The sequence below is a fragment of the Zonotrichia leucophrys genome, chromosome 2, assembly GCF_028769735.1.
Source record: "Zonotrichia leucophrys gambelii isolate GWCS_2022_RI chromosome 2, RI_Zleu_2.0, whole genome shotgun sequence".
Taxonomy (NCBI): Eukaryota; Metazoa; Chordata; class Aves; order Passeriformes; family Passerellidae; genus Zonotrichia; species Zonotrichia leucophrys.
In genome coordinates, this window is record NC_088171.1 from 36,390,253 (window position 1) to 36,414,794 (window position 24,542).

The following is a 24,542-nucleotide window of genomic DNA, read 5'->3' on the forward strand; positions in this document are numbered from 1 at the left end:
TGAACTATAGTCTATTTTTGATGTTCAAGCAAAACTACTGTGTGTATCAATTGGCCAGTCCTTATTCAAGGGTGTTGAAATTGCTGAATTTAAAAAAGTTACAAAAAGTCTGAGAGGAGAGCTATAGTGAAGGGAGAATTACAAAAGCAAGAGGGAGAAGTTAGGACCCTACACTCCCACAATGTCAAAAATTCACTGTCAAAAATTATCCTTCCTGAGGGAATGCAAAGCCAAGTGTGCTATTGTTCAGAGATTCTGTAGCACTGTCACCAGGAGGTGAGAAGGGAATTCTCTTCATTATAGGGCCCATATGCTCATTCATTACCCCAGGAGAGCAGAATTTAACAGTGAATTAACTGAGATCTAATTGGATTAATGGAGCAAAGATGGAAAACGGATTGGATAATAGTATGGGTTAAGCCATCCCTTTTTGTGTGCTGTGTCAGTCACTGTGTCTGACCCTGGAGGCTTTGTCACTGCTAGTGAGGAGAGCCTGTGACATCCTCCGTTGAGGAGGGAGGATAAGGTCTAAGGCACCTGGCAGTCACCTTCCCTTACTGACCCTCTTTCTCCAGCTGAGGAATGGTGACAATTACACTGACCTGATCAGGAAGTTAATTCATGACTTTTCATAAATTGCTTGTAATGCTTGCATGGAGATCACCATGGAAATGTAAGGCACTATCAGAGTCAACTTGGCTTCATTTAGCACTTGAGGAGCTGTTAAATTGAATCATGTGCACTGCCTGAGACTGCCCAAGTGAGGAAAGCACAGGAAGTTGAGAGTGACTGGTGAAATATCCATCTTTTCTCTTCCTAATGTACCAATCAAACTGTAACTCATGCACTTTTGCTGGAAGGACAGGATGGGGAAACAATCACCTGGAGTGAGTGAGTTGTTTGTTGGCAAGGACCAATGCAGCCTTTCAAAGCTCAAACCTTTGCAGGAGCTTAAGGGAGCTATAGAGTGGTTTTAACTTTAAAAATAGTGATTAGGCCTAATTTTTTAAACTCCTCATCCAAGTATGTCAATATTATTGTGATCTGCCTTAGAGGGATGCTGAGAGATCCTTGCCCAGACTGAGATGTCACTGTGAGTTGAACATACAACAAGAGATACTCAGTTTTTAGTAGACTGTAGGATAAATAGAAAAAAAATTATCCCAGTTTTACAGGTATAGAAATATTTATACAGAAATACTTGGCAGATGTTTGACTTGTTCTAGGTAATGACATTTCATTTCCCTGCCTGATGGCTTTATTCACTAACTCAATCTAATTTATTTTTCTGAAAAAAAAATAAGTAATTCCAAAATCTTTGAATATACACTTTTGAGCACCTTGACTGGGACTAGTTCTGTGAACCGTGGCTAATAAATTGACTGAGAAGCTGTGCATCAGCTTAGTATATTGCCTAGAGAATGGTTCACTGGTTTCTAAAGCATTCCTTGACATTTTGATTATTCAAGGATGAATACTGTAGGTACCTGGACAATATTAGAGAACCACATGAGATGCCCCACAGATCATTTCATTTGACAACTGTTTGTGTTGCAGGCTAATTCCAGGTGAGTAGCATGGTGCATAACAATGCAGCTGTGCCATTATTACAGTCATCTTCAGAAGGATTTGCCTTCTCCAGGAGACTGCAGAGCTGCTACTTTGTATTCTGTCCAAAGGCAGGGAAAGGCAGAGGGGCATATAATGAATTGTGCCGTGAAGCCTTAAAAATGTTGTTCCTTTGATCTAAAACCAGTGGTCACCGTGCTGAAACAGGATGATAAAAAAATATCCAAAACATAATTCCTTAAAATACTTCATGAAAGCAAAATGAATCTTGATGATATCCTTGACAAGGAATTCCACCTGTAAAAGAGGCCTGGGCACCATAGCTATGGACAGAAGGATGATTTGCAAACTGGTAGCTGGGCCTTGGGACCTCCCCTTGCTCCTTATTGCAAGGGCTGTTTCTCTCTGTGCTATAACACAGCTCAAATATTAGATTAGGAAACAGAAATCTGTTACATTATTTAAAAGAGCTTATTTGGTTTCTAAAATTCAAAGTGCCTCTACTTAGCGCTGTGATTGTAGGTCACTTATCTTTAATGAAAATGCTGATAAACAGAATAAGAAATTAGCATAGCAGTGGAAAGGTGTTTCATCATCTGTGTGTTCCCACAGGAGCAAATGGAAGCCTCTGCTTGTGGATACAGGAATAGAAAGAGTTCTGCTGTCCAGAAATTTTCAGTGTGGTTCTGATTTTATGGTAATACACAAGAGAGAAGGGAAATATTTTGCACTGAAGCTGAACAGCTTCTTCATCTCTTTTAGTCTGATTCCCCACTTTTCAGTGGCCCATATCCCAGCTTTTTGAGCTACCAAATACATGAGCCATCTGTTTTCTAACTTCTCACAGGCTTGGAGAAGCAGGATGTTATCCATTCTGAGCCCACACAACCCCAGCATCTGAGCATGCAATTCCATGCTGCTTTCCCAGTTTTGAAAGCTTTCCATACACTTCACGTGTAACAGCCTTCTTCCTGGGATTTCTGTGTTTGCTTGATTCTTTTACATCCCCCGTTTGTCAATAACACTCATTTCAAATTCAGTAAATGTTCTGCATTTACATGGTAGGTTATGGAAAGATAAGCTATCTCTACAATCTTTCACAGTTGATCAGGATCAGAAGGTGACCTATTTTAAAGAAGTTGAGGTAAAGAAAATAAAGCCATGAGTCTACAGCCAAAGGCGAATATTACTGTTAAACACAGGAGCAATAAAGATTTAGGCAAAATTCGTGGCTCAGTGCCCAGACTGTCCAGTGTTAAAAGGTGTTAGTTACCTCTACAGATTTTGTTACTCTACATACAAGTTTTAATATTTTAGCAAAAAAAAGGCAGGTTCAAAAATTATTTTTAATGAAACATTCCCCTAGCACTCTGCTTTGCAGAGATTTGCTCAGTGCTTAGCATATGAATACTCCACCTATTCGAGTAGACTCCTGTGCCCTAAGTTAGTCTGGAGTTGGTCTGTAAGGCAGTATTTCAGTAATCCTTTATAACATTCCTTATCACTGCATTTTATCTTCTTATTAACCCTATCTAATTTCAAGTGCTCTGTATTTCCAAGACACCAGTTAGCCAGCAAGGTGCTCTCAGTGGAGATGCAGCATTTTGTGGAACCAGCTTGGGTCCTCAGTTACCCACTGTAGTTTTGACTGGGTGCAGAAACAGAGAACTGGGACTGCCTGGATTTCTTAGCTATCTAATTCTTGCAAGCTGTGATACACCCTGAAATAGGTTGAGAATTATACATCATTTTTATGTTTGGTTTTTAGGGGTTTCTCTTTCTCCTTATATAAAGGAGGATTTAAACAGATTAAAATCTGTTCCCTTCCCAGCAAAACAAAGTATAAATCAATACAAAAGCACTTTCAAAAAAAGTGTATCCAATACTTCAAAACTGATACATTAATTAAATCTTCCTCTCCCCATGTTACTTAGTTTAAAATTAGAAAAGAACATAATGTCCATGATGACTGTAAAGGGTCATGGGAAGACATTTCATTTGCAATTGTATTTGGTAAAGAAATCCCAAACCAGGAAATTGTTCTTGTTTGGGTTGCTCTTTTTCATGGAATTATGACCTTTTGTAATTTGTGTGAGTTCCAAGCATTTGAAATATTCACAGATTAGTCAAACAGTTCAAAGCCTTGCTGCTAGTTGTATTTGAATTTCCTGTTTTTCCCTTCCCTCAGATTCCACAGAGTAAAATTAGCGGTAGTTTGTGTTTCATTTCAAAGTGCTGAGAAGCTGCTGTCTGCCAGTTACCCAGTTAAAAACAAGAATAGCTAAGAACATCTTCCAATTACCATCTACTGCAAATTTGCATTTAGAACTACACAAATGTCAAACCATCTTTGAATATGCAGAAAACAGCTATTTTTTTCAAAATCATACCAACAAAAAATGGGTAAAGTGCTGCTTCATTAGTCTTAAAATTGAATATTGACCAATTTTCACACAAGATAAAGTTATTAGATTCTTCTATTTCAAATCAGAAAGACTCCCAATATTTAGTTTTAAGAAGGTATGTTTCTGTTGGTTTCAGCAAAGCTACATCATGACTATATTACACTTACACCAGCTGAAGGTCTAGCATTACTCTTACAAACATACTCTTGAAAATTGTTAATCTTGGCATTCTGAAAAAGCTACACAAGTAGTAGCTCTAAAACACAGTTATCAGTTTTTACTGTATAATTTTGTGGGAAAGGAGATCAGATTTTGTTTTGCTCTGGTTTATGGTTGAATTTAGCCAGGATAGAACATGGCCTATTCCTGTGAGTTATTTTCAATTTAAACACTGTAATTTTCCATGTCATAATTTGCAGATAGTTTGGATAATTGCTTGGTCTTCAAACTATCAGAATCCATTTTGACCTTACTGGTATATTTCTTGAATTGAAATAACTAGTTGAAATAACTAGAACTGCTACTGTGGTGCCTGCTCTTGTCAGCAATTGCACTCATGCTTGAAGTACCACTGGAGCTTGGAGCTTTATAGTGGCAACACATTTAAAGTGGATTAAAAAAAAAGAGACAGATTTTAAATAGCTACAATGACATGAAAATATAGAATAGTCTGAAATGTTTGGATCATCTGATCCAGAATATATCTGTGTGTGTCTGTCTCTATCTGAACTATCCAGGATCAGTTCATGTGGTCTAGTCTGCATGGCCAAGGTCTTCTGAGTAGTTTAGTCTACATTGCCTCTGGCTTCTGCTCAAATACACCCTCCTGATATTTCCCTCTTGAATCTGAAATCATGAAATAAACTGCCCTGGGGTCATTCATTCCTCAGTCCTGTCTGAAGGAGAATGGATAAACCAGTAGCAGTAGATAGTGTGGGTTTCAGCAAGCAGCAGCAAACTGAGGTGGGAACTGTGCAGCTGCATCTACACTCCCAACCAGGCAGTTGTCAGAGATTCTGGTACACCGGAGAATGCAGCAGGCTGTGGAAATTACTGTTACAGTGACTTTTCATTTTTGACATTTAGTCATTTAAAATCCATTTAACTTGTCAGATGGATTTCCCCCCAGCATATCAAAGAAAAGAAATGCCTGTTTGTGTGAATCCAGTGGGACACCACCTTTAGGAACTTCTAGAAGCAGGTAGTTTGCTTTGCATGCTGTTAGTGGGTAAAGCTCCCAGTAGAAATGGCCCTGCTGGCTTGAGTCCTGAGTGGTTTCTCCTGTCATGGATACAAAACTGTATCACAGGGACATCATTAGGACAATCAGGGAAGGACATCAGCTTTATTATTTTTACTATCACTTCTTTCCATTTCTTCTTGAGTCCTGGGGAAGGAAGACAAGAACTCACTGCCTTGATGTAAATGCCTGCAAATGCTGCATGTGACCATAAAATTTTCTCACCTATTTGTAAACCAGATGCTTGTTTCTAAGAGTGCTTATTATTGCATGTTATAAAGGATGATTTTATACCTGAGCAGAGAAATAAAATCACTTTTCTATTTTAAATCTTCCTGGCTTAAGCTCATCATAGGACAGTCTGGTTTTACTAGGAAAAAAAACTGGGTCATATTAAAGCAATCCTCTGCATGGTTCATCTTTGTAGTCTCAACTAGCAAGCAGTGTTCTTTCTCTGTGGGCTTCAAAGATCCTCTAAAGGAAATGTCAACTGTAAAGAAATAAAGTTGGGCATTTCCCCCTACTCTGATACTGAAAAAAACATTATTCTAGTGATTGTAGAGGCAGAGAAGATATTTCAAGATTACATTAACATCACCCAGAGCTACCATCTTCCTTAGCTAGTTCTGGCCTCTGCCATGGAAAAATACAAATGTCTCACTGCACTGGAGACTTCTGAGATGTCCTTTCTTCCCTGACAATCTTATGTTTCAATCAAATTTCTCTCCTTGTGATTTCTGACCAACATATACATCTTAAAAGAGGAGATAAAACCATCTACATTTTGCCCCCAGACTGACCATTTCATGTTTTTCTCTCTGTTTTAACAGGAAGTTTTTTCCTAGGGAATAATTACCTACATAGATATTCCTACTCTAAAACAATAATAATTTTTTCCAGTGTACTTTATTCCCTCTTAAATATTACTGATTTTTCACCAGAAGAACTTCTGTCTATAGACCAGCCTTTGCACTGAGACCAGAGACTATCCTTTTAGCAAAAGAGAAGAAATGGAGAATGTTATTTTTCAATACTTTTTCCCTGCAGTCCCTAATACCATTTCATTCATACTCTGAAAATTTCCAAATGTCATTGACCTGAAAACAAGGAACACTGAAGGCTGTTCTGAACTACCAGTTCATTCCAAGAGGATGTGCAAGTACACTGTGAAATACTGTGATTTCTTTGCCATAGGGAGATGTCTAGTACCTCTTCTCAGACTAATCCAAATTTAACTTAAGTTAGAAATAAATTAAGGATTGTCGCTTAGAGTGTAATGGTTCTGTTCTTGCTCTTAAAAGTAGGTTCCACCCTGGGACAGTGCATTTGCAAGAGCATTCTAAGATTGTGATAAAATACAAACAGGCACTGGCTTATGAACTCAGTAATAAATATTTTTTCAAAACACCAGCAGAACAAACTAAGGATAAGTGCACTCTTTATTGGCCTAATGTAACAAACTCATGAAGTGTGTGCAATATTTACAGCAAAATCAGAGGATAGTAAAGGGTGAGAAGCCAAAACCATCTTCTTCTATAAACTTTGCATCCATGCAGAGCCTGTAGCATCAGAGGCTGGGGCCTCTGTGTGAAATAGCTTTGTAAGAATTCTGATGGCTAACTCCTAACAAAATCCTAGATAGTGTTATATGACAATGCAAGGTACAGGGTATCAGTAAATTATTGATCTCTAGATTCCTCACTGCAAGCTCAGTATTCCCATGCAACGAGCATGAGAATCCCAGCATAAGCTTCTGTTAGCAGGGAAACTAAGGGCACTCAGCATTTAGAGGAGTGCTTGTGCTTGGCAGTGTCAAAGAGAACTAATGTTTACTGAGAGGAATGGACTTCATTTATGCTTTGGTTTGGGAAATAAGTGGTATTGTTTTTTTCAGAAACAGTGTCGTCTCCCCTGTCATAGATGTCATAGACTGGAAGACCTTTCAGTACTATCACTCTGTGGGCTTGCATCGAGGTGTTTTTGACTGGAAATTAGATTTTCATTGGGAACCAGTGCCAGAGCATGAAGAGAAGGTACGCCAGTCTCCCATCAGCCCTATCAGGTAACAGTCCATCAGACAATGTGCCTTGCTCAGCCCAGTGGCAAAACTGCACATTTGGGTCATCTTGGGTCATCTTCCAGCTAACAAGAGAAAGGTGTGGTTACTTGCACTTGCTCAATTAATAACTCTTAAGGGATAGGTTTTTTGTTTGTGCTGGTTTTTTGGCCTTTTGTAATCATTCTAACTAGACTGCGGTCACACTTTCAATGTGAAAAATATTTTCCACACATCGACACAACTAGAGAACAGCCTGACTAGACAAGGTGTGGAGATTTGTAGGGAAAGCAAAAGACATGTCATACAGAGTTAAAAAAGATGTCTTACTCATGATCTGTTTATCTCTTGTTTTGAATGTACATGTGTGCAATGTTCCCCACTGTTCTGAGTCTTATTTGATAATTCACCTCTTAGCTGTTAGCTCCCTTCCCCAAACAAATCCTAGAATTACACTCCAGTTGTCCTTTATTTTGGTTAGATAATCAGTTCATTCAAGCTTATATGGAACAGTAGTGAATCATTTTGTAATACTCTCTCTATGGAAATGGTGGAATTTTCACCCTCTGTGTAATTCCTTATCCATAAACAAGGTGTTCACTTCCAAACTGTTTTCTATACAGGAGTCCTGCAGTAGCTGGTGCAGTGGTGGCCATGGATCGACATTACTTCCAAAATACTGGAGCTTATGATTCTGACATGACCATGTGGGGAGCAGAAAACCTGGAACTATCCATTAGGGTAAGGACCTTAATTAAAACATCAAGATGTGGTAACTATTGCAATTTTAAGCAACCTGAGTGAAAAAGGAAGAAGATATTTGTAAAAACAATGCAGAACAAGTTGGGTTATGGAGACTACAACCTTCCCTGCAGAAATCAATCCCCATACTCCACAGCCTGTCAGGACTATGCAAGAACATGCAGCTGCTGAGAGTTAGGAGCATTATGTCAGAAGAAGGAAGTTTAGCTGGCTATCACTATCTGCCTGAGGCCTGAGTCACTACTTTTGGCACCCTCTGAAAGCTGTCTCTTCTATTCTGGCATGTTAACATGCACCAAAGGGAGAGTAGCTTTATTTCTTTGCCAGCCTGTAGTTTTAATAGCAAATTGTTTATATTAAATCCTTTGCATTGATTTTTGCTGAATATGAAGAGTTACTGATATTGAAAACCAATTTAAATTGCAGGCACAAAGGGGTATAGTGTTTTTATTGTCCCAGACAAGGGAAGCTGTGCACCCAGATCTCTCCACTACTCTGCACTGTTTGTGCACAGAAAAACATAAAAGCATATTAATAGCCATACTGGGTCAAATCAGAGGTCTGAATGCCCAGAATCTTCTCTGTGTCTGTGGGGAGCAATGTATGAAGAAGCATGTAATAATGCTCCTGCTGTTTCCAGGATTTCCTGAAGCAGAGCCTAGAGTAAAGGAGCTTCTTCCTTTCAGATAAAAGTAATCTAAATAAGGTAATCTCTATTTGTGCTTTCACCTGTGTTTCAGACCTGGCTCTGTGGTGGCTCTGTAGAAATTATCCCATGCTCCCGAGTTGGGCACGTCTATCGAAATCACTTCCCCCGCGCTTTCTCCTATGAAGAGGCCATTGTGAGGAACAAAATCCGGATAGCAGAGACCTGGCTGGGCTCCTTTAAAGAGAACTTCTACAAGCATGACACAGTGGCTTTCTTAATCAGCAAGGTAAAAACATCTCTAGTGGTTTGTTTTGGAGGTTTGTGTAGAGATAGGTGAAGGGAGAGGAATAGGAGTGGTGATGTCTGTATGCTGTCAGATGCAGGGGAAAATCTTTTTATTAAACCTTCCAGTGAATGAGCTGTCAGATCAAGAAGGAGAGAGAGAAACTTGTGCCTAAGTTCAGCTTTGTGCTGTTGTTATCAAATCTTATGGAGTATAATCTCTTCTCCAAATGACTCCCCAACAAGCTGTGGTTTGTTTTGTCACTGATGGAGGGTTATGATGCATCTGAAGTGGAAACCTGCAGCATTGTGTGCTCAAAGGACTGTCCTAGAGGGTTCACTCTCAGTTTCTGGTTTTCCTCATAGGGTTCATGAGGATATTCAGTGTTAGTCACAGGCAAGTGGCAAATTATAGTCTCTCCTGGAAGGGAACATATCTGAGTGGTCTAGTGACAGAAAAGCTATGTTTTTTTCCCTGAACTGACATATCCAGAAGCAACTGAACCGAGAAAGTCAGATCTCAACATGCCACTATTTACAAGTTACCTTTTCATTAGAAGCATGGTGTGGACATCTGACTAGACATTCCTCCAGGAATTTGGATTCCCAGCAGCCTGTAAACTAGGACAGGATTGCAGGCAGATGTGTGGTGTAGCCCTGGCAGGCACCTACAGTTGAACCATCTGCAGGTTACACACCATCCAATAACTGCAGAATGGCCACACCTGTTTTTGAAGTACAGTCTCCATGGCAGATCAGGGGTGGTCAAGGAACTGTATATCCCTTGTATCACAAACAAGTGGATGTTTGCTTACTGGGAGTCTTGCAGCTGTGGGGAATGTTGTTGGTGGAGTTAATGTTGTTAATATTGTTAATGTTGCTGCAGTTCTCAGGAATTCTCAGGCTCCAGTACCTTTTCTTGTAATCATATTCTTTCTACAAGGTAGTGGACAAACTTGTAAGCAGTTTTGAATGAAAGTATCATTTATCTTCCTGTTCATTTCACAATGACAGGCTTTTAAGGAGAAAAAAAATCACTGAAAGCATTTAGGCAAGCATGGGGAGGTGCTGTGCAGTTTCCCATTCATATTTGCTCCAGTTTCATAGAATCAGAGAAAGGTTTGGGTTGGAAGGGACCTTAAAGATTCTCTCATTCCAACTCTCCTGCTGTGTGCAAGGATGCCATTCACTAGATCAGGCTGCTCAGGGCCCCATCCAGCATGGCCTTGAGCAGGGATGAGGCCTCAGGGATGATGCCTCATCCCCTTCCAGGGATGGGGCAACTGCAGCTTCTCTGGGCAACCTGTGCCAATGCCTCACCACCCTCTGAGTAAAGGATTTCTTCCCAATAACTAATCTAGACCTGCTCTCTTTGAGTTTAAAACTACTGCTGCTTTTTGTAAATCCCCTTTAGGTGCTGGGAGTCTGCTCTAAATTCTCCCTGAAGCCCTCACTTCTATTCAGTTCCATCAAGTGATCCCCCACTTGCTCTTCCCTTATAGGGCAAGGGACTTCCTTTCCCTTTCCCACTCACTCAGAGGATCAGGGTCTTGAGAGAGTGGAGAGCCTGACTGCCAGCGAAGGCTGAGGAATACAACTCAGCCTTCTCCATATCAGTCACCACCAGTTCACTTTTCTTGGTTATCAGTGCAGAGGGGGGGCGTCTTTTCTGACCTATGTATTTATAGAATTAATCCCTTCTTGTGATTCTTTGTGTCCCTTGCCAAGTCCTGTTCCAGCTTTGCCTTGGCTTTCCTGACGCCACCCTGACACATTCAAACCATATCCCTGTACCTCCCTCAGGTCACCTGTGCCTGCTTTCACTGTCTGTGCATTTCTTTCTTACTCCTCTCTTTGAGGAGCAGATCTTTGCTCAGCCATGCTAGTTTCTGGCCTGCCTTGCTCAATTCCCTACACACTAGGATAGAGAGCTCTTGCACTGCAGGAAAAGTGGCTTTAAGGAGCTGCCAGCTCTGGTCAGCCCCTCTGTCCTTAAGGACAGTTTCCTAGGGGATCTCTTTCACCAACTCCTTAAACAGCTGGAATTTTGCTCTTGCAAAGTTCAGGGTCTTGACTTGGCTCCTCACCAGGCTCACAGTCCTTGAGATCACAAACTCAAGGGCTTGGTCGCTACAGCCAGGGCTGCCACCAATCTTGAAGGCTTTCATGAGCTCACCTGCACTGGTGAGCACCAGTAATACCTGCCCTGCATGCCTCGTTCATTCAGGGCTGGCCATCACCCAAGAAAGCCAGATCCAGCAGGAGCTGCATTAGAGTGGGGAGAACAGGACTGACCTCCTTATGCTCCACCAGTGGATCTGCCTCTCCAGTTAGCCTACTAATTGTAGAGTCTGGAACTATTATGTTTCCTTTTCTACTCTTATTTTCACATTTTTAAAAGGTCCTCCCTCACTGCCTGTGTTGCAGGTTTGAACTTCACTGGCCAGGAGCTTGTCAATTGATTCACAAAGGTTTATAGTCACTAGACCAAGCCTTTTAAAATGGGTAGTGAGGTTTTTAAATCATTTAATAATTCCCTGAAGGCTTTTCTTGTCACCTCAGAAGCAATTTTCTCTACTAAAAACTAGTCACCAATGATACAGCTTGCTAGCTGTAAGCAGCATGACCTTTTGCCTGAGTTTATTCTAGCCAGAACACTTTTACTACTTCTGAGTATGATGCTCCCTCAAATGATAAATTTTATGATCTCTGGGTGCAGCATACCGTAACATAAATGGCCCTTTTTGTGTGTTCCTTTCTTTCACAGCCGATGTTTTCAGGCTGTCAGTGCAGCGGGATGTTATTCAAAAGGCTCAGGCAAGCGAGGACATTATTGCCGCTCAGCGGCAAAGGGCCCTGAGGGGATTTATTGCGCTGAGAGGGTGAGCAGAGCCACCTATGGGCCACTATAGAATTCTCCGTGAGTCTTCACCACCACCATTGCTCACTGCAGAAAACAACCAGTGACCCCCATTTAGCTGGCTTTATAACTCTTCTTGGTTTATGGTCTGAATCACATCTTGCACAGAATGCCTGAGTGTGAGCATTAAACAGATGAATTCGGCTCTTCCCAGCTCTGTGCTACTTCAGCCACCAGCTTTTTGGCTCCTTTTCTTGTGTGGTTTGCATATTGAATCTACAGGCACAGTTTCCTTTCAGATTGGTTTACAGGGACAATGACTTTCTTTACCTTATTTAACCCATTTATTCGGTATCAAATGCAGACTGTAACTAGTATGATAAAATGAGATTTACTGCCACTGCCTTCCTCAGCCAGGGCAGGGTCTCATGAGAAACATCTCTTTTTTGGGGAAGCATTTTACTTCTCTCTCTCCCTTTTCCAAGAAAACCTCTAGAGGACAGGTTTGTGTGGTGCAGAATTGCTAAGCTTTGTTGTTATGCTTATTGAATCTCAGACTGACACTGAAGTATGAGGTTCTCTTTAGCATACTGCAACTGTTGAGCTTTGCCTGGGGAGTTTACAAAGGCTGGCGAACAGTGCCCTATGGAATGATTGATCCTTGCCTTTAGAGCCTGACACCTCACCTTGGATCACCAAGGCCCTTCATTTGTCAGTGTTTTCCATTATGCAAAGTGCTTTTCTTTCTTTTTTATGGATACAAAGAAATAGCTGGTCTGGGAAAAAGTTATTTACGGGCAATTCTCTGCTTACATTGCCAATTTTAATTTTTGATGAAGAAATCCAGACCAGTTTCCTGGAATCCCATCCCAAACTGCATTTTTTAAAAAGTAGAAACATGAAGAGGGGAGATCTACTGCTGGCAAGAAAGAAGAGAGGAACTTTTAAGGGTTATTAGATGTTTTTAATATTTGGGCACTGAGAGATTTAGAAAAGCGTTTTGTGTGGTTTTGAAACTGCAGAATTAGACACATAAGTCCTTAGAGGTTTTGAAAACCCTGTTAGTCATCTTTAGTGCTAAATACACTCAAATATTCAGCCTGTCAGCCTTTGCAACACAGATGCCTGTAGCTGCACCAAGGGTTGAAGGCATTTGTTTTTTTTCATAACAGAGTTGCTACCAGGAAAGTTGAGAGCTGATATTGTGTCTTTATAATTCAAGAAAATGGAGAAATCATAGGAAAGGTTTAATGTATTATAGCTGCAGAGCACCTTTGTTCATTAGATTTAGTAACTGTCAGATAATAGACAGATAATAGGTGATAGACTATATTTTGGGTTAAATTCTGTCATCACTTATTCCCTCTGATCATAGAGGACTGACAGTAACTGGGTAATTTGGGCTGTTAAAGGCCAGGAAATTGAGTTTTTATCAGTGAGAAAAATTCTGTATTAAATGGCAATCTAATACAATCCCACTGAATTTCAGTGCAACAACTATCAAACTTGATCCTGATTTTTTTTTTAATAAAACTATGACAAAGACTGACTTATCTTGCAGTATAATAATAATTTTAGAGCACATACTTATTTTCACAATGTATGCCACTTCTGAAACACTTCTGTCTCGATGCCAGACTGTGGCTGTTTTAACACAAAGTTTGAGGAAGGCTATAGCTGGATCTCCGCCTTTGCATATGTCATAAGAGATAGATTTAAATATCTATAACATTCAGGATAGAGAAGGTGGTAGAAAAAATTCCTGTGTAGTCATTTCAACTCCTAGCATGTCTAACACAAATACACAAATATCCTTGCTGCCCTTCTCCCTTTCTCCATAAAGGCAGAGAAGCCAGACTGCAGCGAGCGCCTTCAGCTACAGAAGAGACTGGGCTGTAGAAATTTCCAGTGGTTTCTATCAAATGTGTACCCTGAACTCTCCCAACCTGGAGACACACCAAGATTCTCTGGCAAGGTAAGAGAAAACACACTATGAAGAATGATCTTTTTTTGCATTGTTCAAAGACTCCAGTGTCACTTCCATGTCCTGAGTACTTGGTCCAAATAGGCAATGCAACCAGGGTGGGAGGAGAAAGAAAAAGACAAAGAGTTGGCCCAAATTCTCACAGAAATGTAGAAAACCAGCCAGGAACTGAACCCAGATTGTCTGACTCGTTCAGTGTCACAGCTCAGAGGATCCTAACCTGAGGTTCTTCAGGTGCCATTAGTAAGGGAAAAGAACTGTGTTGCCTCGTGCAGATGGCAGAAGTGACAGCAGCCAAGATATCTCTGTGCTGACCCATGTGCGCAAAGAGAAAAAAAGGATTTCTTCAGTCCTGCACTTCCTGAAGGAGAGAAGTGATAGCAATAGGAGTTCCCTGGCTGACTGTGTACAGGACATGGAATGTCTGGGGTTTTTTTTTAAACGCATAGTTGACAATTATAATTCATTGAATATTAATTTATTCCCGGCAGTCTTACTGGAAGGGAGTTTCCCCCAACAAGACAACAAGGTCTACTAATTAATTCACACTCAGCTATCTTTAGCCAGATTTTACTGTGTCCTTTTACTATTTTATGTGCTCTTTATTTTCAAAAAATAAAGCTTGAGAAAAGTGTAAGAACTGAGTTTGGATCACAGGAATTGTGACGTTTCTTCTGGAATATCTTGTGTTTTTTCTGACTACAGTGTCCTGTTGAAGTGCAATTTTTCACTAGCGTAAACATTTAGATATCTTTCTTTTAATTATCATAATAGTTAAACCCAGAAGTGGATCTCTCTAATTTAAACAAAACTCACTGGGTAACTGACCCTGGGTGAAACATTGCCTTTTATATCACAATAGTTTGCAAGATCAATAAGCAAGACCAAGTCTGAAAGAAAAGAAATAGTGCCTGATTTATGAACAAAATCATATATCATGAAGGGAAACAATCACAAAATGTTAGGTGAAGGATATTTTGTTTGTATCCAATTGCGATTTATTTCAGTATAAACCTTTTCTTACAGCTTTACAATACTGGTGTTGGCTTCTGTGCAGATTACAGGCCTGGAAGAGCTGCTGCAGAAGGGTCTATTGAGCTCTCCCCTTGCAGTGACAGTCCCACCCAGGTAATGTATACTTGGAGTGTTTAGGCACTGTGTCACACCTAGGGAGCCATGCAGAGGACAGGCACCCCAACATGTAAGGGGCTGGGTTGACACTAGTGGAAATACTGGCATGTTCAAAATTTGCATGTGCTAAAGCAACAATGCCCACTCTTCCACAGCTAAGTGCCACTCAAAAAATGCCGGTGTCCCCATATGTCACTGGGGCAGATACCCACACTTTGCACCAGAAGACAAAATTAAGCACTTATTTGTTTAGTATATTTGGTAGTGTCTGGGGAAGAGAAGGCTTGTGAGTTAAAAATACTTAACTGTTCCAAAATATAGAGGGGGAGGAGGGGATTCTCCCTTAGTGACTTAATCTGAAGATTAATGCCTAAACTGCAGTCTAAAGCAAGAGAAAATTCATTTACACTCCCTAGCTGGCATCGGTCTAGCTCGGGGTGAGCTGCAAGCACATTTCAAACTGCAGCATGTGAAGACACTGTCAGAAACACCCTTCTATTCAAATATTTATGAAACTGGAAAATTTTATGACAGGGTGGGTTTATGTCACACATAATCATAGTTCACAAAGCCTTTCCTTGGGTAAATAGTTATGCCAGAATTAGCTAGCAGGGGGAACTGCCTGAAGGGTCAAGGCCGTTGGGTCTCTGTAACTCATGTTTAGATTGCATCTTAACAAACATGTACAGGAAATTGTCTTTAGAATTAGCCTTTAAAAATGAACTGGGATGTCCATCCATCATTGTTCAAACAAACCCTTCCTTTCCCAGCACTTTGAATACAACATGAAAGAAATCTTGCTTGGTTCTGCTCCGCGGCTTTGCTTTGATGTCAGACACGGGAAGGTTATCCCTCAAAACTGTACAAAGGAGACAGACAACAGCAACCAGCACTGGGATGTCCAGGAGGTCAGTGGTGGCTCTGCCATGGGGGAAAGGCAGCTGATGGTGACTGTGGGATCACTGGGTGATTTCAAGATTTGTGTGTGAGGAAGGCATGAGGTACCTGAAGGGCAAATTTCACTTCTGTAATTTTTAACTCAGAAAAAAATAGGATGTCTCAAGCCCACTAACACTGCCTATGTAAAAAACATTTGGTTTAGAAATACAATGACAGAAATCCTACCTAAAATCCTGTGTCTTTGTTTTACCTGTTGGAATAGAATCTGAATCAGTGGTTGTGAAAATAAGAGCAGGGCAAACCCTTTCCCATTTCCTTCAGATTGAGGGAAGGTTTGGAAATCCTGACCACTCCTAAATGAGAGCCCTTTGTGGAGCTTACAGTGGGGAACATTAAATTTTCTCCTGCATTGTAAGAGAAGAACAAACTTCCTATTAGAGGAATTCACTGTTTTTCAGTGAACTTTACTCAGCAGAGCAGGAACTCCTCAACAAGACTGAAAAATGTCATGCTCTGGTACAGCCTGGGAAAATGCAGTTACTGCAGTTGTAGGGATCCAGCAATCCTCAGGAACAGCCCTACTGTAATTTGGTTTGATTCCTTAGGCAAGCACTGGTCCTTAGGAAATGTTTTGGCCTGTGGTACTGAGGTGGTGCTGATGACAACCTGTAGCCATAAGAAAAAAACAGTGGTGGAAGAGAACTCAGCACCTACCACTCATGTTAGCTTCAAAAGGAACTATGAATATTCACCATGCTCTGGGCACACAGCTAAATCCAGTCATTGTGTTTGGAGCATTGCTTAAAAAAAAACCTGAACAACCAGTTATTACTGGTGATATATTGTATATAAATTTTCTGAAACATGGCCTAGCTTTTACTGGAAATCCCTTACTTTTAATTTGTTCTTTCTTTCCTTTCTTCTCTCATCTTATAGAATGGAATGATTGTCCATATCCTTTCTGGCAAATGCATAGAGGCAGCAAAGAGTGAAGATGAGGACTTGTTTCTGTCTGCATGTAACAAGAACGCAAATCAGGTGTGGCAATTTGAGCGTTCCCATGGGCTGCGGCAGAGGTGACTGGCAGGTCTCTGCAGAGGTCAAGTCTCCAAAGTTTAACATTACTTCTGCTTGGGATTTAAGATGCATTTCCTGCAAGGACAAGAAAGCTGTTTGTGTTTGCTGTAGCATGCAAAGAAGTCAGGAATTTCTCTTGTTTAAAAGCCTGGCTCCTGGTTAACCCAGCTCTAGCTAAAACCTCTATTTATTCTGTGAAGCAGGGAATAGAGAGATTGTGAGAATCAATAAATTCTCAACTCTGCTATTTCAGAAGACGCTTAAGTTTGCCCTTTGATGGAAACATGGAAAATTGGCTGCCAGACAGCTTGTCTTCAGTATATGCTGTGACTTCTCAGGATACAGGAAAAAAAGTGAGATTTTTGAAACTGTAAGAGGAAGCCAGCTAAACCAGGACAGAAGTTTAGCCTTGTTTTACAGTGCCCTCGACTCATATAAAACAAAGTAGGTTTTGTATGTATGAAATTAATAGATGTTTCCACATGTAATGGCAAAAGTTTTGTTTTCCAATTAACCTGAGCCAAATTTCTACTCTCTGTGAGATTACACAGAGCATAAATTAACACTTAATTAGGCACTAATTGCTCTAATTGACTTGGACTACTAAAAGTCAGTGTTTGGCACACCCTTCCTTAAATCCTTATCCACAGACTAATTTGGATGGGAGAATGAGACTGAAATATTAACAACTTTTTTTGTTGTTGTTTTAATTATATTTAAGGACAACTCCTCAGGAAACTTTTGGGGTACTAAGGAGGGTAACAAGTTCTCTGCTTATTTGGGAATAGAAAGAATCGGTGGCATCCATTTGCTCTTGTAAAGCCATGGGATGAGCTTACTATTATTATTATTATTATTATTATTACTGTTATTATTGCAGTAACAGAAGTGCTGGCTGAAAACAGCAAGTGAAGGGAAACAGCCAGTTTCAACAGTGGCTACCTAGGAAGAAAATACTGGTTTGCTTCCATTTGCCTGCAGCCTGAGTTAAGTCTTTCAAGCTGTCAGTTTTAGCCAAGAAGATTGTATAGATTCTTGCTGTCGTGGGTCTTCAAGATGTTCCTGAAAAGACCAAATTTTCTAAAGAAGCTTCTTCTGTAGAGCCTGCATTGCTGCTGACCTGCTGTCATTCAAAGGAGTGAATGAGAGATGAGGTTAGATAACAAGAATGGTCTCACACAGTATGAACTTTGCCAAGCAAAATTCCACTTCAGTATCTCATTAGGGTACTTTCCTTTTTGAAGATAAAGTCAATGATGACACTTCCCAAGAGCCTGCTAAGAAAGAAGAACAGAGATTTGGGAGTCTTCCCACATCAACATCACATCTGATTTATAGTACAGATCAGTGATAATCCTATGTACATATTAAAGGGGAAGGGCATCTTTAATGAAACTCACTTAGGTTTTGCATTATTTTCAAGAGACAGAAAATTGTGGGGTTTTTTTAAATGCACAGCACATTGTTTAAACTTCAGAGAAAGGAAGGAGTAACAGATTATTCTGCTTAGAGCCTTCCAGTTACCTGCTCTCAGTAAATCATAATAAATTGGTATCAAGCATATAAAATTGGTTACAACAGAGGACATGAAGAGTATTCTCTGTTGTGTTGTCCAAAACCTCTCCCAGTGTCTAATTCTCTGTCTACTTTGAATGCTAAAGAACACACTGTGTTCAGGCATCACTCCAATCATCTTGATTACCACTTATGCTTTCTTTGATAGCATCAGAATCTATTACTATTTCTGCTGTGTCATCTAAAATTTCCTGTGACATTCTGGAAAATGGTTTAATTTTCAGCTAAGATGATGATAGCAACCTCTTCCAGAACACAAGTGATACCTGACCATTGCCCAAATCTAGGGTGAGAAAAGAGAATTTTTTAAATTGCAGAAATGCTGAGTAGAATGCTGTTTTAATGACATGTGATGCCTTTATTTTAAATTATGACTATGCCAGGTTTTTAAATTATGTATTATTTATTATATTTTGGACACTAAACTGGGAATATAATTCCTTCAGAATTTAGGTAAATGTTAAAAAATGTGTATACAAATATGGTAATTGACCACAAATGATATTTATCTCAAAGAAGAATGAAAATATTTTTGGTTTAGAGAGGAAATGTTTGGAATTTCAGAGACATGGGCATCTTCATTTATACTACTTTTTAACATAGTGTTAAAAACCTAGAAAAGAAGGTTTGCTGTAGATATATGTACCATATAAAAATATATTACCTAATACCTCTTCAAAAGATAAAATTAAAACCTATGGTGCAGTACCATTTAGGAAATAATTGTTAATGCACTTGTTTCACTTAGTAACAGAGTAAATGTGTGTTTGGTTTCCAAGGGAACTGAATTCCAGAGCATGAGCCAGAAGGGGACGTGGATTGTGGAGCACACTTCCCTCTAATATAACTTAGTACACACAAATTTAAAAAAACACAAAGGGAAAGCATCTATCCCTGTTGTTCCTACTTTCCTTCCTATATGGCTTTTAACTGGATTGGTTGGTTTTACCATTATTGTTTCCTCATGGTGGTCATTCAGACTTTGCCCCTGTGGTTACATCCATCAGATAAACTCTTCTCCTCATGGAACTGGGCTCAACAAAGAGTGGTGGCTAAGCATGCTGGTTTGTTGTCCTCATGTTTACCCATCTTTCATGCAATACTAGCACACAATGACGCCTTGAGCACCAGAAAACATAGAATTACTTTCAGTTATCTATTTAGACATGGTCAACATTTCAGGTTCCACTAATTCCTGTGACAGGAGAAAAATGTAAGGACAAAATGTTTCATGCAAGAATGAAGCAGTTTAAACTTTGAAAGCTTCCAAAGCCTCAGGCAAGAGCAAAGGAATTCCAGCATAACACAAATAAATACCTTATAATGTAACTCCACCTGTTTCTTTGAATTTCACAATCCAGGCACAGTGCTTTGAGCCAAACCCACCCATGAAGCTGAGCTAAAAGGTCAGATTCAAGAACAGGTCACCTTTTGGTTGACAGCACTTACTAAACAACCTAGTTTATTCCTCTCCCAGCTCATGGAAAATGGAAGAAAATAAAGCCTTGAAATGCTATTCAGAGTACTTTTAAAGCAAGTCTCAGTTGATGCAGTTGGTGCTGGCTGCAGGCTGGGCTTTGTCCTGTTAGTGAGAGAGGTGCCATCACTGGCACAGAGAAACAATGGCAGCATTCCTCTCCATGTGTTAACCTGAAGCCTAAACGGGGACAGAAGGTTTATCAACCTTCATGCTAAATCCTGTAGCACAGAAATGTTGAGGGTATCTCTCAGTCCACGTGTAAGTGCTTCCAGGTGCTGCCTTGAAGATGTTCATTCAGCTGTAATACTGCTGATTGAAATGCAAAAGCTTCCATTTCTGATATCCCCAGAAAAGAATGGAGCTACGTTCAGGCATCCTAGACAAGAACAGTAACAGCCTAGGTTTCCATAACAGCTGGAAGGTGACATGTGAGTGAGAGATTTCAGACTCTGACTTTCTATCTCATTTTATCTCAAGCAGTTTGAGTCAAACTGCAAACATATTGGAAGAGAGTAAAAAAGGAGTGTTTTGCAAATAGGTAACATGTTTTTAAGCTCATGTTTTGAAGCTATGCAAACTGCATGTGTCTGCCCTGAATAAAGTGTATCAATGCACAGAGAAACATATTTTTATTTCCTTCATTTTGTTATGATTTGTTAATGCCTTCTTTTCCTCATGCTGCAGCACAGCTGGTCTGCAAAAAACCCAGTCAGAAAGCACCCAGTGGCAAAACCCTCATTCAGCCATCACCTGACAGTCTTACAGAAATGTACAGGAGGACTTGCCCCTGTCAGCATCTTAGAGGGGGATTTGAATTTGCAGATCTTTGCCATAATTTCCATTGATTTCATTGGAAAGGTCTGAATAAGAACTCCAAACACAGTCCCTGGAAAGTGTGAACTCCAGCACACCCTTCAGGCAGCTCACAGCTGCTTATTCACCAGGTGCTTTGGAAGGATGTTTTGGAAAAACAATCTGGCTGCATTACTTGAGGTAGAAGCCATAGTGGTTTTGCTATCTTTATAGCTGCTAATTTTTCACTTACTTTTTTTAATTAGCTATCACTCTTGGGGATGATTATGCTTTAGACACATGGAAGAGGATCCACCTCTGTTAACTGGGGCCACCTGAACAGTAGTCACAACTAAGGCAGTTGTCTAAGTTTCTTCTGCTGGTGAGCAGAATACATTTCCAGAGGTAATCAATGGCAAGTATTTAACCAATATGGATAAATCACTATCTAGAAATGCTTGCTTTCTCTACTGATTAAAGAGGGTTTCTTGATAATTAATTTAGATGTCATGTATCAATTTTAAACTGGAGTTAAGTGGAAGGAAAACAATCCCAAAGGGTACCCAGGCTAAAATCCCTTCCAGGAGCCCAACCCCAGTGCCCAGCTCTTCCAAGATTCCCCCAAGATCTGGCTTTAGGCACAGAGATGACAGCCAAGAACAAACTTGCTACCATCTGCAGTTTCCTCAAATGAGTTAAATCCAACAGCACACTTTTCTAAGACAGCTTCTTTGTTCACAGACTGAGAGACCCCATTGTGTAGGATGCTGTGTTAAAAGATGATCTAGTCCCGAAGGAATAAGAATTTAAATTTTCAGAAGTCTCTCTATAATATTTTGAAGATGTTAACTCTAATATTAATAATAAATCTTCTATATCTTTCTGCTGAGTAGGCTGGAAGGCTGCAGCAGAATTTTCACTACACAGAACAGATACAGGTGCCAGGATTGTTTGCAAGGTTCTTCTTAGCTTGAACCTAAGTTACAGACAGACCAGCCTGAGGACTGAATGCATTACTCAGTTTCTAAGTAGCTGTACAATGACCTTTCTTAGAGTCCATCACCTTTGGTAATACTATTGTGATATTTATTTATACCAATGGTAATTTTGTTACAAATTGAGAAAAAGGTGTAAGTAATTAACTTTTTGAAAATTTGCATATTATAAAAATACTAAATATATTTAAAAATATCTATTCTATTTTGTGCAATTACTCAAAAGATTGCTCTGCATTTATTAGTCCCTCAGTCTTACAGACTGCTAACAAATTATTTAATAATGTTGCTTACATTGTTATAGGCATAAATGAGCCATAAAGAATTACATCCCTCAGTATTGTATTTTCATGGTATTTTTTATTCACTTCTTATTAGGCTATTAGGTGAAAACTGGGTTTTATTACAGTTTCTTTTTTATCACTTAATGTAATAATAATTACACAAAAAATTTAATTGCAGCTCCAAAAGAAAATCAAGTGGTATTTTGATGTATCAGGAGTTCAAGATGGGCAACGTCAGACATTTATACCTGAGTACAAGCCCTTGGGAAGCTGCTTGGGAGATGTATCATCCTTTATACATCTAGTTTGGGATTACTGAACAAACTAAAAGTGGTCAAAAGCTATAGCCAATTCAAAATGTTGGATGCAAACATGTCCTGCAGAGACAACAGGTAATTGCATTAGTGTTGTCTTCTTTTGCTTTCCCTCTTATTAGCACACACTTTGCCTGCTTAGAAATCAAGAGCCAAGCAGTAAACAGAGTTTAATAATCAAAATATTTCAAGCAGGCAGACTCATAGGATTCATCACGTCAATTAAAAAGTAAGCCTTGCAGTAAATTTCACATTGGACAGGTTGTCTTGTAAACCCTTGGCTTACCTAGTTTGTGTATGTGTCATACTTAACAAAAACTGATCATCTGTGGTGCCAAGAGCTGCCTTCACTTACAATCAGTCAACAGACCACAGAGCCTGGAAGATCCCTTGGTCTGATGCTCCCTGAGCCCATGCAGTCCAGCTGATGGATCCCTGGCTGCCACAGCAAGCCCCTGGACGGTGGCAAGAGCCCCTTCTTCAGGGCAGTTTGCTGCTGATTCCTTGGCTTGCAGAAGCAAAGGAAACATGAATTTCCTGGGGCAGCAAGCCGCGGTCAGTCTGTGGTGTCTGCACAGATTCGCGCACGCACCAGCCCAGGAGCAGAGCCCGGTGCTGACGCTAAGGAAATAACTTTGAGTTGTGTGGTTTGGGCCCAGCTCCTGCTGCTGGAACAACCTTCTGTGTGCAGCCCGTGACAGAACTCTTCAGGTTCCCTAGTGCCAAGAACAACTCTTAAATCAGCCATGAGAGGAAAGGGTGAAACAAAATAGGTCTTGACACTGGAAAAGAACTTGATAAGCAAAATAAGAACAATGAGACCATAATTTGCTAATTGCAAGAAGATGTCCGTCTTTTCTATAAAATATACAATTTTGGCAGTTTCATTCAAGATTAGATGTAACACGATGCTCAGACTTGGCAGACAGTGGTGATTCCATTTTGAGGAGTTTCCAAGGTTTCTGAATTTACTTTCAGTCAGACCCACCATTTCCTGTGCTCTCTGGAACAGAGCTGGGATGCTCACACAGGCAGTGATGAGGGAGGTCTGCAGGCCAGGCTGCCCATGGCAAGGTGCTGGGCTCTGCTTCCTTGTCGCCCATCATAAGAAACACCTTTTCCTATGGGCTCTCTTACTTTCAATATGTGGGCAAATTTTGATGAAAAATTGTTTTCCTGGATTTTTACTGCTATATCTTGTGAACATGTCTACAACAATTACATGCCAGCAAAACCTGCAGACTCAGCAAAATGAGGAAAATCAGTATTTGATTTTTAACAGAGAGAAAGAATATAGAGGCAAATGGGAAGAGGAGAATTTAATTTCAGTTCCTAAGTACCTCCATCCATTTCTTTCTATGGCACTGGAGGACTGCAGAACAACCCAGCTGGGCTACTACAATAACAGAAGCCTCAGGTTTATGTTGCAAGTACTGGTTCCTGATGACATGCCTGACAGGGAAAGGCTTTTTACATTTTCATATTTGCTTCCTAAAGTGGGAGTAGTGAAAATGAGAATGAGGATGTCTCATTAAATAAATGACTGTCTACCTCAGCAGCAAAATTGAACCAGGTACATAAAACAAACAATTGACAATCTCTGATTGGAGTTCAAAGTTAGGCCACTTCATTTATCAGCAAACGTTGCTGTGTTTAGTAGCAATTAATTACAGAAAGGGTTTTGACTGTGATGTAATTTTTTAAAAAACCTAAGCCTTTATTCTCAGACCTAGGCCTCTGTAACAGTGTCAGATTTCATGTGGTTCATGTTGATGTTGTGTTGATTTAAATAAAGTTACAGCTATTGGCAGAAACAGCTTACATAAGAATGTCCATTTTCAAACACCCCTCATTTTTACTTTGAATTAGAAACTGTATTAAAGTGAAAAGCATGAAAACATGAATCAAATGGCAAGAAGTCTAAAAAAAAGGAGATGCAGAAGTACATAAACATGATGTACTATCTGAAAGACTACAGATCATAAAGTGACCTCATGAATTTAAGAAACCTGGTGATTTTTGAGTACACTGGATTTAAAGACAACATGCCAAGGTAGAGAAATGTCTGCTTAATATTAACAGTAAAACATGCTGTCCCGCACACTGGGTTTCAGGGACCAGACACTGAGGTCCAGCTTGTGAAAATGTTCTAGTCCCAAATTAATAGGTATGTTTTGTCTCCATTCT

General features: G+C 40.0%; 1 protein-coding gene across 1 annotated transcript in view; it reads left to right on the forward strand.

The window, feature by feature from the left end:
- Positions 1–21,039, forward strand: part of GALNT15 (polypeptide N-acetylgalactosaminyltransferase 15) — a 29,685-nt gene extending 8,646 nt beyond the window's left edge. Inside the window, exons 4-10 of the mRNA XM_064704580.1 lie at positions 7,109–7,276; positions 7,894–8,011; positions 8,773–8,967; positions 13,667–13,798; positions 14,834–14,935; positions 15,709–15,846; positions 16,775–21,039. Of these exons, the coding sequence (XP_064560650.1) occupies positions 7,109–7,276; positions 7,894–8,011; positions 8,773–8,967; positions 13,667–13,798; positions 14,834–14,935; positions 15,709–15,846; positions 16,775–16,918 (997 nt within the window). The 3' untranslated portion in view covers positions 16,919–21,039. The remainder of the gene's footprint in view (positions 1–7,108; positions 7,277–7,893; positions 8,012–8,772; positions 8,968–13,666; positions 13,799–14,833; positions 14,936–15,708; positions 15,847–16,774) is intronic.
- The last annotated feature ends 3,503 nt before the right edge of the window (positions 21,040–24,542 follow it).